Here is a 17,682-nt window from a genome sequence, read left to right as displayed (position 1 = left end):
AAACACACAGTAGCTTCTACTAGAATTAAGCCTAACGACTCTTTTTTGTTCTTATTTATTGTAGCTAAATGTTCTTTTTGGGTAAAAGGACTACTGCGACTTCTATCAAACATACTTCACATACAGTATATAAGGTGTGCTGTAACATCATACAGCAAAACAGCCTACATTGATAATGAAATGTAACAGTTACTGTTGATATTAAAATATTATGGATATACTGCTTGATCGCCATGAAATGGAAATACTACAGTTCTAATTTTCTGACTCTTATTCTGTCTTGCACAGATGGAACCAATGGAATGATTTTTTCCCACCAAGCATCTGTTGTCTGTGTCTCACTGGGTCTCTTGTCCATTGAAGAACCACATGGTTTCTGATATTCCATATCTCTTCTGTGTTACCTACACTCTGTTGATAACCTACAGTGTTTGCTGTCCATGCTTAAATTTGATTGGTTAGCTTTAGTCCCCAGCACAACCCCCACAGTGGCTGTAAAAGAGTCTCATAAAATTAACACATTAGTGAACCTTCCTGTGCCAGGAATTATTGCTGTTCAATTAAGACTGGTTACAGATTGTTTGAGCTGAATATTCAGTCCTGTGTTTTATAACATTACTCCATTCTCAAGAACCAAAAAACATTGTTTCTTTTATTTTTACTTAGTAAAATGTAGATAGATCTATACTTTATGTTCATATAATATTAGATGCCTTTTTAAATTTTGACAACAAAATGCCCATTCTTTTTGCATTTTGCCATGAATATATATATATATGATGGTAAATTAATCAGTCTACACTTACTGTATGCACACATTCAAATTACTGTAATTACCTGGTATTACTTAGACACAGTATATTTTGTAATGCCCAATATGCAAACATACATTTAACTTCAAGTAAGAACGTCATTCTTATGATAGTTTTCTAGCTTGAAGTATGCTTTTACATGCAGTACAAAACATGATTTTATTTTAATTCTTGTAGTTAATATTTATTCTCTAGAATTTCTTTTTAACAAAAAAACACGGAAGGAAATTTGTATCCACTTGCCTCTACTTTGATTTTGTTTCTGTAATATTGCATTTACAGTACATATTTCTCAACTGGAGAAAGTCACTTGGAATTTCAGAATCTGGAGAGCAGGAGTTGGGAATACTGAAGAGTTCATTCTTCCTCTTGTGGTTAACTATCAGTATTTATATTTGTGGTTGGAACAAATATAATTCAGATGTCTGGTGGTGTTCAGCTTGATTTTCAGCCTGACTTCATGAACTGTTAACCCTCTGATGAACCCTTGTAACCGCTTGCCTGATGATCTCTCTGGGAGGAGAATACTGTTGGTGATCTTCTAGGTAGAGCACTAAGTGATGAGGTCTGTCAACACATTGGTGCAAGAGCCTTCAGACACCTTTTTACTTAATTACAAAGAGAAAACTGTTAAAAGATTAAAGCTGCACTACAGCTGCTTTCAACTGTCTCTCAGATGGGTTGTAAATTTGACACAGAAATCCAGCTGAAACCTAGGCAAACACTATCTGTAATCACTATGTTGACATGTACCTCCTGTTCACATGCTAGATACTGTATGTGATTGCATGATCACAATTTTAATCAATTTTTATTTTATTAAATAGTAATTGAATTAATACTTTGCACAAATCTGACAATACGTGTTAAGCCTAGAATGCATGCCTTACATGTATTATAAACTTTGAGAGGTTCCAATTTATTTCAATTAATTTATTATTTTTCTAGCAGCAAATGCACAACCACTCTGCATGGTACTGAAGCCACATAGTGTTTAGTGCAGCACTTCCTTGTGTTCAAGCTGGTAGAATTATTTTATCAGCTCCTTGTGTTTGATTGTGTTGATTCCCAATTGCATAATAGTGTGGCAAATGTTGGAGCTCTTATTGTTCGTATGATGTCTTAAAAGTTTGCTTCGTTGAATTTGGGATGGATGATTGAGTTTTGCTGGCTTCCCTATAATAATGAGGACCTTGAATAAGATGATTTGCGACCATTCTTGTCAGGATAGGGTTTTGAATAGATTAAAGGGATGACTGCCTGTGACTTTGTTGCAAATGTTACTGAGACTGCCAGGGAGACTGCTTTGTGGCTGCACCTGTGTCAAGCTGTAATGCAGCTTTTTGTTAGTGTTTGGGAGGTCAAGCAATTTGTCTCCTACATGCATGCCTCATAGTAGTCTCAGAAAATCAGATGCTACAGTTATTTTATATTTAGGAAAAGCAACTGAATTAGAACAACTCATAACTGATCATGACACAATAAAATAATGGTAGACTTCATGTTTTAAAGCTACTTTAAACATACAGTACAGTATGTTGACAATGATAAAACATTTACTAACCAGTGAGAGAGTTAATGACAAAGTTCTTCTCTCTTAATTTGGTTGTTGAGCTGTTAATCTGATAGCAGAACCAACAAAACATATTAGTACATTTCACAGCATTTCTATTGACTTCACTGGATTTCACTGAAGTCAAACAATTTGAAAGTTGGAAACAATTTGAAAAGCTGAAGAATGCATTTCTTCTAAAGAAAACATATTGTTGTCTTCATCTTATAGTTTGATTAATGATATCCTTATTTTCCAGCGTAGTCTTAAACATCCTAACCTTTAAAAAAGACACAATAAAAAGTATACCATTAAACCAAAGAAATGACACCACAAGAGAAATCAATCATTTTATTGATGAGAGAACATACCCCACTAACATTATGGATAGTGTTGGAAAATGTCGCCTTAAGTTACGTCAGCCACTAGTAGTTTCATGACAGGAAAGTGTCTGGCTTTCAGTCCTTTGAGAACATACAGTTTATATCAGGGTCTAACTCCAGAGTTGTGATAGAAATGTTATTGGAAAGCAATTCTGCTCCACTGTGGTCACAATGTCACAGTTAAGTCATGATATGTGTTGTGTTACAAGGGTTACAATGCAAAACAAGGACAAATAAATATTGTTGTGTTTTCTTTTATGTTTTAGAAGTTTTATTAATATGGCCTATTGGATATACTGTACTATATACTCTACTTTACTTAGGTATAATTAATGTTGTCTAACTAGGTAAACTATTTTTAATTACTAAATACACAAACTACAGTATGAATTTTAATTATGATTATTTCTTTGTATTTTTTTGGTGAAAAGAAAAGTAGGGGTGACATTTTTGGGGTCTGGAACAGATTGTAATTTTCCCCATAAGAAATAACGGAAATAGTTGTTTTTTTTCTTTTAGAAAATTGTTGCTATAAGAAAGGGTTTCTGGAAATTAATTACATTTGTAAAAAGAGGTACAATTGTGTATGTACTGTACATAGTGCTCTAACAAAAATTTGTGAATATCCTTACTGGTAGGTCAGTCCACTTCCATCAGCCATGTTATTTTCACTGAATGTCTACAGAAGACTATGAAAAGATAGTACCACTCACTCAATAACAGTTGCCACAGTTGTACAGTACATGAAACGTGTGGTTGTTCAGTAATTTCCTGTGGCATGAATTACAATTCCTGTTCTAAAGAAATCACATCGATGTTTTATCCCTAAATGTTACTGATTAAGGTTTCTTTTTAACCTGAATCCAGTGTTACACATTAGCCATGTCTGCTGTTGTCTTCAGTTACACCCTGTTCCTGTTGCACAGACGTCATATGCACTGACAATTATGCCCCTGGTGTCACTTATTGTACAAAAAACTTATTTTCCTTAGCTCAATACACTGAGGGAAATGTCTGGTCTGCTACTATTTTCCCCAGAAATTGACAAAAGGGCCCTACCCTCTCATGGCTTTGGGCTGGATGGATTATTTGTGTGATAATCAAAAATTACTCTCTCTGAAAGTCTTTGAAATTTTGTTTGGAAAGTGTACTGTACATGTTTAAAGGAGCAATAACATCACATGTTCTAAATGAAAAACACACACATTTTTGTATAAACATAGAACCTTGTGAGGTATGACATATCTCATAATTTTCCTCATTTATACTATACGGTATATAAACCAACTTTTATTTAAGAATTCTGCATCTAAATACATTCTGGGGAGACATTTACTACCTTTTGGCTTTTGTTTCTTCTCAAAAAGCATTTTCTCTTTTGTTTGAGCTTGGGGTTTTAGGATGCTGCAGTGAGATTTGTGTAATGCACATCTTGGATAAAACAGCAAATGATAGTAGCACTTATGAACCTTTTTATTTATTTTTTTTTATTTTCTTAGTAGAAACCTTACATATCTTTCTACCGACTAATGAAAAATTATATGGATCATTTAACTTGCTTATTATAATTATTTGAGATGACAATAGTCCTACAGCTCTGTAACGTAGCTTACACAAGGACTGATTTGCACCTTTCTTGAGAAGAGTTTTCACTATCTGATAAACTAAAATTCTTTGTAGTTTTGAAATATTCTCCCCCAGCTAGCACCCTCGTGCAAATGAGCAGGCACTTGTTGTTCATTTTATGAGCTGCTGTCTATGATTTATGGGCTCATACTGTGTGCCTCAGAGGGGGATATTAGACAATCATGGTCTGTCATAGACAATAAGAGGAGAGGCAAGACAGAGAATCCATCTTCCTCTAGCTGCTCCACACTAACTCATTTTAGCCAGTGTCTTCCTTTGAGCTATAATTTCTTTTGCTATCTATTGTGTCTGTGACCCCAGAGCTGTACTGGATGTGAATTAAATCTGTTATTTTGCTAAACTTTTTGTGTTTGTTGTTATGCAGGAGACATTTCATTCCATCTTTTGTGACATTTAGTTTTATTTTCACTCTTGTTCTCCACCCTGATTTGTGAATTCCAAAGAGGATTACCTAAATTGCTGTGATCTATACACTATCAGAGTACACAAAACACCTCAGACGTGACTGCCCTGCCACTGAAACTAGAAGACAGAGATAAATGTTTATGCAGTGAACCAAATCAAGATAGTCTCTCTTCTCCATTCACTGAGATTTTTAAGGGCCTCTTGCTGTATGGGCTGTTAATGCCTTCTTTATTTGCTACTGATAAATAATTGCAGACTTTTTTAACTGAACTTCTGTGTTAGTTATTTTGCAGGATTTCAGGAAGTACATGGAAGTGTTTTGTCATCTATACAGAACAATAATCCTTCTTATTTCCACCTGTGTTTGTGCTGCTAATGTAAGAGTATTAGACTGCCATTTTGAAAACATTTAGATGTGGAACCTTATTTACTTAATTTATATTTACTTGTTAGAAAAAAAAGTTTGATTTTTTATTCACTAAATTTAGTTTTAAAATACAAATTGCTACTACCAAAAGATATGATTAAATGTTCTTTACATTTTTGTAGTGTCATTTTGGGATGGTGTTTTCCATTATTATTTTTATAAGAAAGTGTCAGGTGGCTTAAAGCTAACAGCACAAAAAAACATTTTTTAATTATCTATTAAGTTTATAAAAAGTGTTTCATATTTAGTATATCAGAAAATCAGATTTGTGTCTGAACTGTCAGGGAATTTCCAGAATCAATCACTACAACACAGTACGTCATCCAAAATTACAATATATTAAGTATTTTTAATACAACCAAAAATCATAATGTTGTATATACTTTTATTATATAAATTACTGTATAAAAACAAGTAATTGTGTGATATTTGGAAACAACCATTCATTCAGTAATAAGTTAGTCCACTGGCACTTGTCTGTTTCAAAACTCATATAATAATTCATTTGAAATTTGCCATAGATGAGGAGTAGTAAAGATTGTGAAGTTGTTGTTGCACAGTTTTGATTTTTTTAAATGCCTCAGCTAGAATTTTTATTTTGGACTAGATTTTTAGATGCCATTTGCTATTTTACTCTTTTTCATGCAGTACAATAACAATGCAGTGAGTATAAGCATTCTAGCAGAGGGGAAATCACAATCTATTACATAAATGCTTCTAATAGTTGACAAAGAACCACAAAATTCTGTTGACCTTTTACCTGAGGAAATGCTTTGTGGAAAACAAAACAACAACAAAAAAGCTCTACTGTAAATAAGGTCAATTTAGGTAAAATAACTGTCTGTATGTTCTACAGGGGCTATGTGGGACCAGGTGGAATCGGAGATGATGGCCTGTTCTATAATTGCACTGGTGGTGCTGCTGGATACATTGACAAGTTGCTTCTAGGCAAAAACCACATTTACAGCAATCCTACCTGTAAGGTAAGGCAATATCCCTGGATTGCTTATTATGTTTTTTTTTCTAGTAATCCACTTCTCCTTTTTAGAAAAAAAAAATTTAAAATGCGTAAAAAATGAGGGCTGCTTTTGATAGATGGAACTTTATTGCTCCAAACAATTTCCTCCAAGGTTATTGCAGATAAAACAACATTTATTTAACTCAGAACCTGACAAGCACCCACCAAGAGACTATCCATTACACTCCAATCTTCCAACTTGTACCTAGACATGTTTCAACTAGACCTACTATGTTGTTTTGTAACCTACAGTGCTAGGGAAACCTTGACTGGAAGTGAATGAGAGAGGGTTTTAAGTGTCTTGCTTTACGTTTCATGACATTATGGAGTTTACAATCTCCTTAAAGTTTTTTTAGGAATCATTAAAGAAGAAATTTTATCAAAATTATTTAAAGAGTTAGTTAACTCCCCCAGATCATTTTTTTTGGTAATTGTCTTTCAGCTAATGTATATTTACTATTTCCTTTTCATATCTAATGCATCATTTCTGCAAGCACAGAGTTCAATTCAACGAACTGATCAAATCAATTGAATAGTTCTGAAAATAACTCTGATATTTGCTGCACGAACACCAAGTAATTACTAATACTTTGCTTAAAAGTGTTTTTTTGTAATAAAAACTAGAGCCAGGAAAATTCTGTTTATTTTTGTATTTTTGTAGGAATTGTATAAGACTACAGTGCCCTTTGACCCAGAAGGCATCCTAGGGACACTCAATTCCATTGTAATGGGATTCATTGGAATGCAGGTAAGGAGTGAACATAGAAGCAAAACACTAAAACAGCCTGTTCTAATGATCACATTAATTGAGTAATTGGCATTTTCTTATTTAATCTCAGAGTAATTAGATTAATTTTCATTTTTGGATAGAGGAGATAAAATATAGACAGGGCATATGTTAAGATCAGTACCTTAAGTGCCTGTAAGTGATAATTAAGTGCTTCTTGCCAAAGTAACAATGTTAAAGACATAGTAAAAGACATAGTATAATTAAATAATATACTGTACTGTATGTGCACACTTTCTAGCCTGCAAATATCTGAGGACTTTTCTCTCAGATTGGTAACATGCAAAGCCACACAAATACTGCAGGGCACTTTGCAAAAGCAGTGCTGTTATCAGAATACATATAGTATGAAGGCGATTGTTGTCATAAATACTGGAATAAATAAGCAGTCAAAACATCAGCAACTACATGTCCATTTTAATTGCCAGTTCCAGTCAATGCACTTAAAGCAATACTACATGGTAGTTACATGTCCTACTCCACTTTAGCAACAGAACAAACACTTTGTCCCAGGGATCAATGTGAGCTTTAATTTAAATAATGCATACTATATGTGTTGAGGCAAAATGTTCCTTATAACAAAATTGAAATCACATTCCATTATGTTTTCATTATCCTCAGAAATTAACAGAGTAAATACATTGAGCAATTATCAAGCAATTATCTATGATCTATGTATAATGCATTGAAAGAGTATTTACTCCTTCCAGAGATGTCCCATTTTAGTTACAAATTTTGTACACACATTTTTGTAAAGTGGGATTTGAGACCATCTCCATGTGGGATCTCAGACAGCTTTGTCACTCTGCCATATGGCCAACTTTGTGGAGTGGCTCATGGACATTTTCTCCCAACTCAGGAACTGAACTGTTAGCACTTTCAAAGATGTTGTTGGTCTCATGGTAACATCCTTAACTTTGTTTACTTCTTGCCTGACTTGTCAGTATGGAAGGTCAGCCTGATTTAGGCAGCTTCAGAAAGTTTAATACACCCATTGATCGACTTCACTGTGCTCTGAGCATTCAAGTTTTAATTTCAAATCCTTGCTTCTAAAATGTACATAGATCATTAAAAAATTCAATAAAATGGGACATCAAGGGAAGAGCGTAATATTATTTGTAAAACATTGAGCAGGAATAAAGCTCATATTAATGTAGAAACAAAATTTAACTTATGGAAGGGATGAAAGAGATGCCATATCTTACACAGAAGAAAACTTTCCATAGAGTAATTTCTGTTGTGAATCTGAAAAGCACTATGAAAATAGGCTTACATACTTGCAAATATATACTGTACTATAGAGCTTGTTTCTTTTTAAAATGCTATGGGGTTTGAGGTTTGCATAAACACATTAGGATCAGGAAATCAACATGATTAATAGTCCAGATTTCACATTTGTTTACAAGGTATTGTAAGAACACTAAATAATACGGATACCCATGTATAATTATTAGCTGTGATCACCTAAATTGCACTTTCCAAATTATCTGTTTAGAAAATTAATTTATGTGTGTAAAACAATGTCAAGTCTATCTGTATCTGTACCTTTTGGTGGTGAAAGAGGATGGTAGTAATCTTTACTGCTGCTTATAGAGATTAAGAGTTGGTTTTTTTTTTAGTTTGGAAACTTTGTTAAAACAGAAATGAACATGATAAGGTTCAAAACAACAGAGTGGAGCAACTATATCCAAAATGTTTTCTTTAAAAGAGAAGCCTGTCTGCTTTTACCTTGAAGTCCATTCCCTTGGGAGGAATTGTTATCAAATGGTTCTCATTACTCTTTTTAAACATTCCAGAAGGTCCCTACAGAATGCATGGACATATGTCTAAAAGCCAAGCTTGTTAGGATTTAGGCAGGTTAGAATTAAAAACCAATAATGTTTTTCAAAACAAAGTCATACATATATTGTGTACAATCTTTGAGTTAAAGAACTGCAGTTCTCTTTGCATATCTTCAAATTTGTTGTTTTTTTTTATTTTAGAGTGGGCTTCAAATTGAAAAGTGCTGCTACCCACCACATTTTTAATTGTTCTCTAGGGGAAAATGGGATTAGGTGTGTAAAAACAGATCATTTTAACAATACTCTTTCACGATGCATATGATCTCTGATTACTATATTTTTAATTAGATAAGAGCATTTAAATTGGACTACAGGAGTTTGAGGATAAACCGATAAATAAAAATTATATGCACATCCAAATGTGAGCCTGGGAGAGGAAATTGTGTGGAAGTCTAAATTTATTTTTTTTATATTCTTTTTGAAACGCAAGTAAGCTTTTTGCTCAAAAAAGCACTTAGTAAAATGGATAACTTAATGGTAGCAAAGTACAACGCATCTGCTTAGTCATATTAGAGACATCTTTCTCAAGTGGGTCTACTAATGTCATTAGCCCAATGTTGGGATTCCAGTTGCTTTCCATCTACTCATTCATGATATAAATCATAGTTACATACAGTAGAAACAAAAGAGGAAAAGTAAAACATGATGACCATAGATTGAGACCACCATGAAATTCCTGAGGGTATAATAAATGGACCTACAGTATATCTATGTGAGTGGCTTCAGAAAAAATAGCATTTTTTAAACTAGGGAAGGGATCTGATGCATGCACTACACGTAATAGAGGAACAGCTGTTTGGTTTTAATAGCAGGAGAGCAAGTCTGAAGGTGAAGATAGATCTATGTGTTTTTAGGGGAAAGCTTAGAAGACTCATACTTTGATGGTGTCTGTGTTGCTACAATGCAAATGTTTTGTAACAGGGGATTTGCTGTGCATATACACTGCATTTTTTAATTCCCAGAAGGTGAGGAAAAAAACAGTCTATGAGTGCTGAGATCTCCTATCATTGAGTGTGATACAACACACCAGGTGTGCCCTCTTGGTAGTCTGTTTGTACCCCCTTATTTGGATATCTTCGGCTGAATCATATTAATCATCACCAAATTAATCAGAACATGTGATGACTAGTGTTTCGCATATGTGTGCATTATGCTCCAAGAAATTCTTCTCTTATAACGCAGGGACTTCACACACAATCCTCTTGTTTTTATGCCTGAATATTTTACATTATTTTGTCTCCTTTCTATTAAAGGATAAGACATTATTCTGATCAGCAACCATAATCAAATGTCTAAACAGCAGTCAAACTGAATATATATCTTAAATATTCCTACAAAATGTATATTATAGAAAACCATAGTAAATTCCAGTAAAGCACAGTCAAGGCAGAATATGTGGAAAGATCTGGTCAAGCATTACACAAGCTGTGAGGATCTATGACAAAGCAAAGCACTTTGTAAAATCCATGTCTTTTTTTTCTTTCCCATATAGTCTAGAGACGATGTATGGTAAATGATGTAAGAATACAAACATTTATCATTTTCTTTTTAGAATTTATGTTTCTACTGATAGTGTACAAACTGTACATACAAAACCCTGCACTTCATCTGATACAAGTTTGCATCATCTTGAATATTATCTAAAATATTAAATGAAGGGGATATTCATGTTGAATAAATTACTGACTTTAAAAATCCCCCCAAATAATTGCTAATTACTGCAGATAACAAAGAAAGCCTTCCTAACTGTGCAAAGGAACTTTTTTACATGAGTTAACAGTTAAATTTTTGCTGAACTAAGAAGTAACTATTCCTGAACAATATATTAACATCAGTGCTGATTGCCTTTACAGAAAGACATTTTGGGGGGCGAACGAAGGATAAAATGTGTTCCTGCTGACCAGCTATAGTGTGAACAGATGGATAATTTGCTTGATTCTGTGATGGTCAATATTCTACTCAGGAAGGTGCAACACAGTACGTCTGATGGACTTAACTGGGAGACAAATGAAGAATTATATGGTGCCGAGTAGAGTCTTTAAACAAATTCTGCTTTACAATACAGTGCCCTTTGGTTTTCTGTTCTTTTCTGTTTCTTTCTGGATCTCCATTGCTCTACTTTGATGTCTTTGGGATATCAAAACAGTTAATCACTGTAATAAGGACATAAATGTGTTCCTTCCTGAATAAAACTGCACTAAATGTAACCGTATTATTAAAGGAGTATCATATTATTTTATAATCTATATTCTACATGTACATTTGTGCGTCACGAAGAGTTCATTCAGAAGCAGCAAAATACGCTAATTGCAATGTTCTTTGCAATGACAGATAGCTTTTGACTTCCCTGTTTTTCTGGTACAGTATTATTCATCACAGCATTTAGTAGTGATCATAATGATTTTTTAATCTTATTGGTAATGCTGCAGACATTGTCATCTTAATGATTATCGTCTCATAATAGAATGCTCAGAGAGACAATGCAGAATTCTCCCAGTGTCTCAGACCAGCCCTTTCATTGTGAAATTTGTCCACCTTCTACAGAGACTTATTACTCAGAAAAATAATACGCAAATATAGTTTTTATAAACAATTGTATGGTTTTTAATAATAGTTTAGTTTTTTTGTGTTTGGTGGCTGTATAAACAGTTTATATCTTTTTGCTTGGCTCACATATTGTGCTACTGGAGTTTTTTTTCCTCCTTTCATAATTGCTAAACATCCAGAATGTCAATTAAAAGTTATGATAGTGGCTAATAATTGAACAGTAATTGTACGTAGTGATACGCTTTAATTTTTTTTAACGTTCTGAGAAAGAAATGGTTACTCATCTGCCATTTATCTAATATTATCTTTGATAAAATATTATTTTAAGGTGAATATTTATTTTTTAATTTAAACCATCTCATTAGATGCTTATGTATCTATTAGTAAGTAAAATCGCTATACAGTATATATGTTGATATACAGTATGGCAGACAACTCTAAACAAAACATTTAAGTTGTTCCTGTATAGTGTGAATGATTTTTGTGATGTGCTCATGTTTTCAGTTTTTCATTTAAATAATGTTTCATTTTATGGTCAATATGCACATATTAGAGAACAGTATTATTTATATTTTCTGAAAACCTAACTAAAAACTGTGTTTTTTACAGGTTGGCACTCAAAAAATAACTTTGGTACATAAAAATAGCAGAAAATATGATTATATTATTTTTCTTTTAGTTCATTTATGATGTCAGACTTTAAAAATGTTACATTATCCTTCTGCAGAGAAAACTTTTCTTTATGTGTATATTTTTTTTAATATTACAGTCTGGAAAGATCCTGCTTATATACCGTGGGAAGAACTTCAGCATTTTAAAAAGGTTCCTGCTCTGGGCTTTGATACTGGTAAGTTCAGTGTAAGATTTCAGCCTGATGAATTGTGGAATACATTTTTTGTTTGCATGATGTGATAGTCATGTGAAAATGTACGTATTATTTGCTGTGATTTAACGTAAGCTTCTCATTGCAAATGCAAACGAGCCATGAAGCATCTCAATGTGGGAAACACTTTCTGGAAGGAACTGGGGTTATCTTTGGAATTCATGTTTTTCCTATTAATATGCGATTCAGTAGTTGGGTTAGATCTTAATGAAAGCGAAGGAGAGACTAAGGAAGTATTGAGTATTTAGTGTGACTCGCATAGCTGTGGGAGTGGGAGCCTATCTGTGAGGAGGTTGCCCAAACTTCACCTCACTATTGCAAAGAATGAATGATGAAAGGAGTTTGCTGCAAGAGTGAAGATAGGGAGGTGGAGGAATGCAAGAGAATTATGTGTGAGGACGTCCTGGGTGTAAGATTTATATACTGTATGTAAGCCAACAGAAGTGAATAAGATTAGGATCAAACCTTCCTCCCAAACTTCTGTCATAAGCGCACCTTGTCTTTTATTAGACAAATACTGTACCAGGATACAGAGAATTGTGCTAAAGTCTTTCAATACCTCCACACCAGTTGATAGTGTTATCTCAGATCTATTCCCGATTTCTACCTTAATACTGTATGTATAGCATTAATTGTTCTTCATTTAATGATGTGTTTTGGGAGATGATAGATGTTGCACTGGGGAATGTGGAAGCAGGCAATGTTCCTTCAAAGAAAAATGGTAATGACACCAAGTGGCATTATTAGACTGAATGAGCTGCTCTTTTTGTCTAGTAATCTAATAAAATTAATACATTATTAATATTAAGAATTATTTTATCTTCAGTGAAGCCACTTTAAAAGACAGCTTCAAATCAATGTTAAAGGTCAGCTTTTCATTTAATTACTAAAGACATTTTATTTAACTCGTACAATGGCACATTTATTAAACAAAGATCACAGTGAAGTATTAATTAGTGTATGAAATTAAGCCTTTCTCTAAAAGGGTAATAATTTAAAATTTAGTGAATCAGTGCCCTAATAAAAAGCAATATGGATTATTAGATAGATTAGAAATTCATTACATTGGAATATTTTATATGTACTGTAGCACAAACCATACATTTCAGATAAAATACCAATGTATGCATTTATTTAGTCGAATTTTAGTTAAAATTTCATTATATGAAATTAAACTTTAATTCCACGCATAGAGTTGAAATGCTTGTTGTTTGAAATGTTTTCTTGTGTATATGTGTAAAAAGCAAGAAAAATAATATGTTCCAAAAGATAGGTAATGTCAGAAAGGGTATTATAATGGCGAGTAGAGTGAGCTAACAAATTACAGGATGCCAAATGCAATGACATATTTAAGCACAATTACAGTACCAGATAAAGAATTGGCAACCACAGCATATAAAACACATGATTCAAGTACAATTAAATACAAGAAGTATGTAAAAATCACTAAGCACACATGTCCTTCTTATTTCATATTTTTTTGGATATACTGTCACGTAGTACAGCTTGGTGACAGAAATATGAAGGTTTCAAGGCTAGAAAGTCAACTGTGGGATGTAGAGATGCAGTCTGAGTGGAAGACTTTCAATGAACTCCTGGAAGGTCTTCAGATGAGCAGAATACTTCATGTAAAGTCACTGTCTATAACTCCTGCAGATTTGACACTTATACAAATATGTTTAAATGATGCTTGCTTGTTTTACATACTACCACATTAGGAAAAGCATTGCTGTGCTAACTGAGATCAATTTATTTTACTTTACAGTTCATCAATAATAAACAAATAAAAAATATGAATTAGCATTTAAGAATTAGGTTTGTGAAATGTATTGATGAAAGTTAAATAATCAGTATTTCATTCATGAATGCAAGACAATATAAGAATACAAGAAAAAAGTTTTTATGTTTTTAAAACTAAAGAAAAAGAATATCCAAAAGGAAAGCAACAGGATTGACTTTTGTTGACAAAATATATAATTTCAGAGACATGCAAAGTCATGGGGGGAGACATTGTTTAGAAAAGTTTGCAAACATTGTGTCATCTTTAGCCTTTTCTATTAAAAGAAATGAGTGAATCTTCTAAGGATTTTAATTTTAAATCCAGGAACTGGGAGATAATTACATACATACTGAAGAAGCAAGACAATCCTAGACACTTACCACAAGCCTCAGCCTGCTTCTAATTCTCAGATATCATTATCAGATTCTTAATAAGGCTAACTAAAATGCCCCTCATTTTACAATGGCAGCCATTTTTAACCAGTTTTGTCAGGAGGGCTCTATCTTTTCTTCAATACCTGACTTCTCTTAAGGTTAATTAGAAGGTTTGACCCTTCTTTCTTATTTACTGCAAGATGGAAGATGATTGTTCACACAAAAGGCTAAGTACCTGTGGTCTGTTGTGATGGTGACATTTCAATTAGTAGGTGGAAACAGTAGGGCAGTTTTCATCAGTCTCTGCACCTATAAGCTTTCTCTCCATTAGATAGCTTTAATCCTAAAGTCAGCTAACTGTGGAAAGCACAGCTAACTCTGTGGCACAGCAAAATGCTATAGCTATTGCACAGGCTGTATCTCTAAGATTAGAGACATGAGCTTTGGTGGTAATTAAGCCACAGGATATGAGTTACAATAGCTTAGTTTTCATTTACAAGTTTGAATCCACTTAGCCAAAAGAACTTCAACAAACTAATGTTGAAAAAGAAACAAAATAGCAATAAAAAAGCTTGTTCTCTTAACTATTCCACTTTTTATTAAAATTAATTCAAAGGCAAATCCATTGTGTGGAATCCTCGAATTGTATGGAAGGTTGTCATAGAATTTTTCCTGTCAAAACCAAGCTCTGGTTTAATGAAATGAAACACTGGTTTCAATAGTCAACATTAGTATGATCTTTAACGCCTGAAGGGTTTATGCTGCCAGTACCAAGAGATGAGAACGCCATTATAAAGGCTAAAACTGCCTGTGACAATAAATGACAATGACAATAAATTGTCAGGTTTTATATTTTCTTTGATTTGATATAGAGCTCTGATCTGACTGAAATAAATGCTGTGAATACATGTAGCCTCATCTGTTTGACATAGGTGATAAGAGACTAATTATAATTTTCTATAATATAGGAAAACAGTCTTATACATGTTTCTACGTATCCTGTAAATCCAAATGCACAATTTCAAAACAAAAACAATTATTAGTACGTCAGCATAAGATTTTCAAGTAATTAGGTCCTTACACGTGTAAGACTATTATACAAATGACCTTGTCAAAGCTGTCTGCATTTTGTTGTCATTTAAGAAAGGCAAAAATGTTGACTAAAAATATTGCCAGCATTTCATATGAGCCATGTTATAATGAAATTGAAACTGTCTGCTGATATCTGTCAAAAGGATTGATATGATTGATTAATGTATTTCTGTCAGCCTTCATAATTTAAATGTTGAAAAGTAATTGATAAAGACAATCTTGTAAATAGTTTTCCAAAAAAACAAACCCAGACAGTGTCTGGGACATTTGGGTCAAGCTGTTATCATGTTAAGACCTGAATTGCAAGCTGGATCATGTTCCTGTCTTTTGTGGCTGCAGTACTTCTGTAACTTAATAAACAGGATGCCGAGTTAATTAAAACTCAACGATCAAAGCACTGGGTGAGAGATGGAAATTGAGCAGTTGCCCCACATAGTAGCCAAGTCATCAAGTGAGTAGCCTCAAGGCTCAATTGAAAGTTGCATGCCTGATATTTCCAGCCCATTGACTCTGTCCTATACTTAAATTATTTTCATCTCATTGTGTCACAGCTAGAAATTTAACCCTTATTCTACAGTACAATTGCAAGAACAGAAATGCAATAAATGAGCAGATGAATGCCACCTAGTATTCAGGGAATTAAGTTACTTTGCATAGTATAATATGCATGATGTTGGCTATGCATGTACTGTACATTTATCTAACATATTTTTTCTTCTTTTACTATTCTGGTTAGTGTAGGAAGGTAATTTGTCTTTCATGTCATAAATATAAACCTGAATGATTTTTTGATTGTTGATGTCACTGTAACTTCAGTATGTAACATACCCATTCAACAAAAGGGTCGGATATGGTCTTTACAGTGTTTTCCATGCACCAGTAAACATCATTGTAATTCTGTGGATCAACAACAAAATGAGAGAGTACTCCTAATGGGTCATTCTCATGCATTCCTCATATCATTTTTTAGGAAGATTGGAACAATATATCAATAATTAACGATGACCTTTTTGTAGTGTAGAAGAATGTTTTAAACATTAAGACACAATACTTTCTGGCATTTCTGACATCACCACAGTAACATTGTGAGCAAAACTGCCTTACTCACACTACTTACATTTACAGTTGGGCACTATTTGTTCTGGATGTTTTGCACGAGTGCCTTTTAGTTCTTTTTTTCACACTCTGTGCTTTCTGCAAGCTTTTGCTACTAGTGTGAGTTCTACAGTATCATAAAGCACTTGGACCTCTAGGATTTCAAGTATGGGTGTGTAAGTAATTAGGCCAGAAAGTAAAAACTTTATATTAGTGGAGCTGAAGCCATTATTTGATTGTATATTTAATTAAAACCTGGCCTTTCTTTTAACAACATCCAAGAAATTGTATCATTCTCTTTTGCTTCGAGACTTGAAGGTGCCATTGCCACCTGTTAGCGGTTCCAAGTAGTTGTTTGATGCCATTTATACCTTCAGCTCCATCAGATAAATAAAGGAGGTGGTGAGAGATGGAAGACAGAGACAAAAGTCACACAATGTCCACATATTACAAAAATAAAAGAAATGCACCTGAAGAACATACAAATGGCTTGAACTTTAAAAAAAAGAACAATTTTAAACCTTCGAAAAATAAAAGATTAAGTAAAAATGAATGTACAAGAAGTCAAAAGATGCTTAACAAGGATACCCAGTCAAACCAGTAATTTGAGCATTCAACCACTTCTGTCTCTAGAAAGGAAAATGTCAACCTTGTCAAAGGGGAAGTAGAGGCTGAAGGGGTTGTCTAAGAATTTAACAGCACTTAAGTGTTTTACATTTATGTTTTCAATCTGGGACCATTCACTCAGTAGCATGTGAAAATAAATTGGCTTTATTGGATCAGACTTCCTTGTTACAACATGATGACCACTAGCTGTTGTAACATAAAAAGTTACATCTGTTTAACCAGAAATTGGAAAGTGGCTGCTGCTTTTTTTTTTTCTCCAAATGTGTGAAGATTTTAGTTTTAGCCTCTAGCACACAGGAAGCCAGATCTCTACAGCAGGAGATTGAAGAGGTTTGTATTTTGAGAGCTGTGAAACACTTCCCTGTCCAATGAGGTGAAAACTGCCTGCAGGGAACCTTTCATAGGCCTGTCA

General features: G+C 33.6%; 1 protein-coding gene across 4 annotated transcripts in view; it reads left to right on the top strand.

Annotated features, from left to right (window-relative positions):
- Positions 1 to 17,682, top strand: part of LOC148661613 (heparan-alpha-glucosaminide N-acetyltransferase) — a 107,169-nt gene that overhangs the window by 79,702 nt on the left and 9,785 nt on the right. For all 4 annotated transcript variants that reach the window (XM_088635568.1, XM_088635567.1, XM_088635566.1 and 1 more), the window contains 3 exons: positions 6,083 to 6,209; positions 6,906 to 6,992; positions 12,189 to 12,266. In XM_088635568.1, the coding sequence (XP_088491694.1) occupies positions 6,083 to 6,209; positions 6,906 to 6,992; positions 12,189 to 12,266 (292 nt within the window). The remainder of the gene's footprint in view (positions 1 to 6,082; positions 6,210 to 6,905; positions 6,993 to 12,188; positions 12,267 to 17,682) is intronic.

Source organism: Lepisosteus platostomus, chromosome 6, assembly GCF_059453375.1.
Source record: "Lepisosteus platostomus isolate fLepPlt1 chromosome 6, fLepPlt1.hap1, whole genome shotgun sequence".
In the NCBI taxonomy this organism is placed as follows: domain Eukaryota; kingdom Metazoa; phylum Chordata; class Actinopteri; order Semionotiformes; family Lepisosteidae; genus Lepisosteus; species Lepisosteus platostomus.
This window is presented reverse-complemented; position numbering and strand designations above follow the sequence as displayed.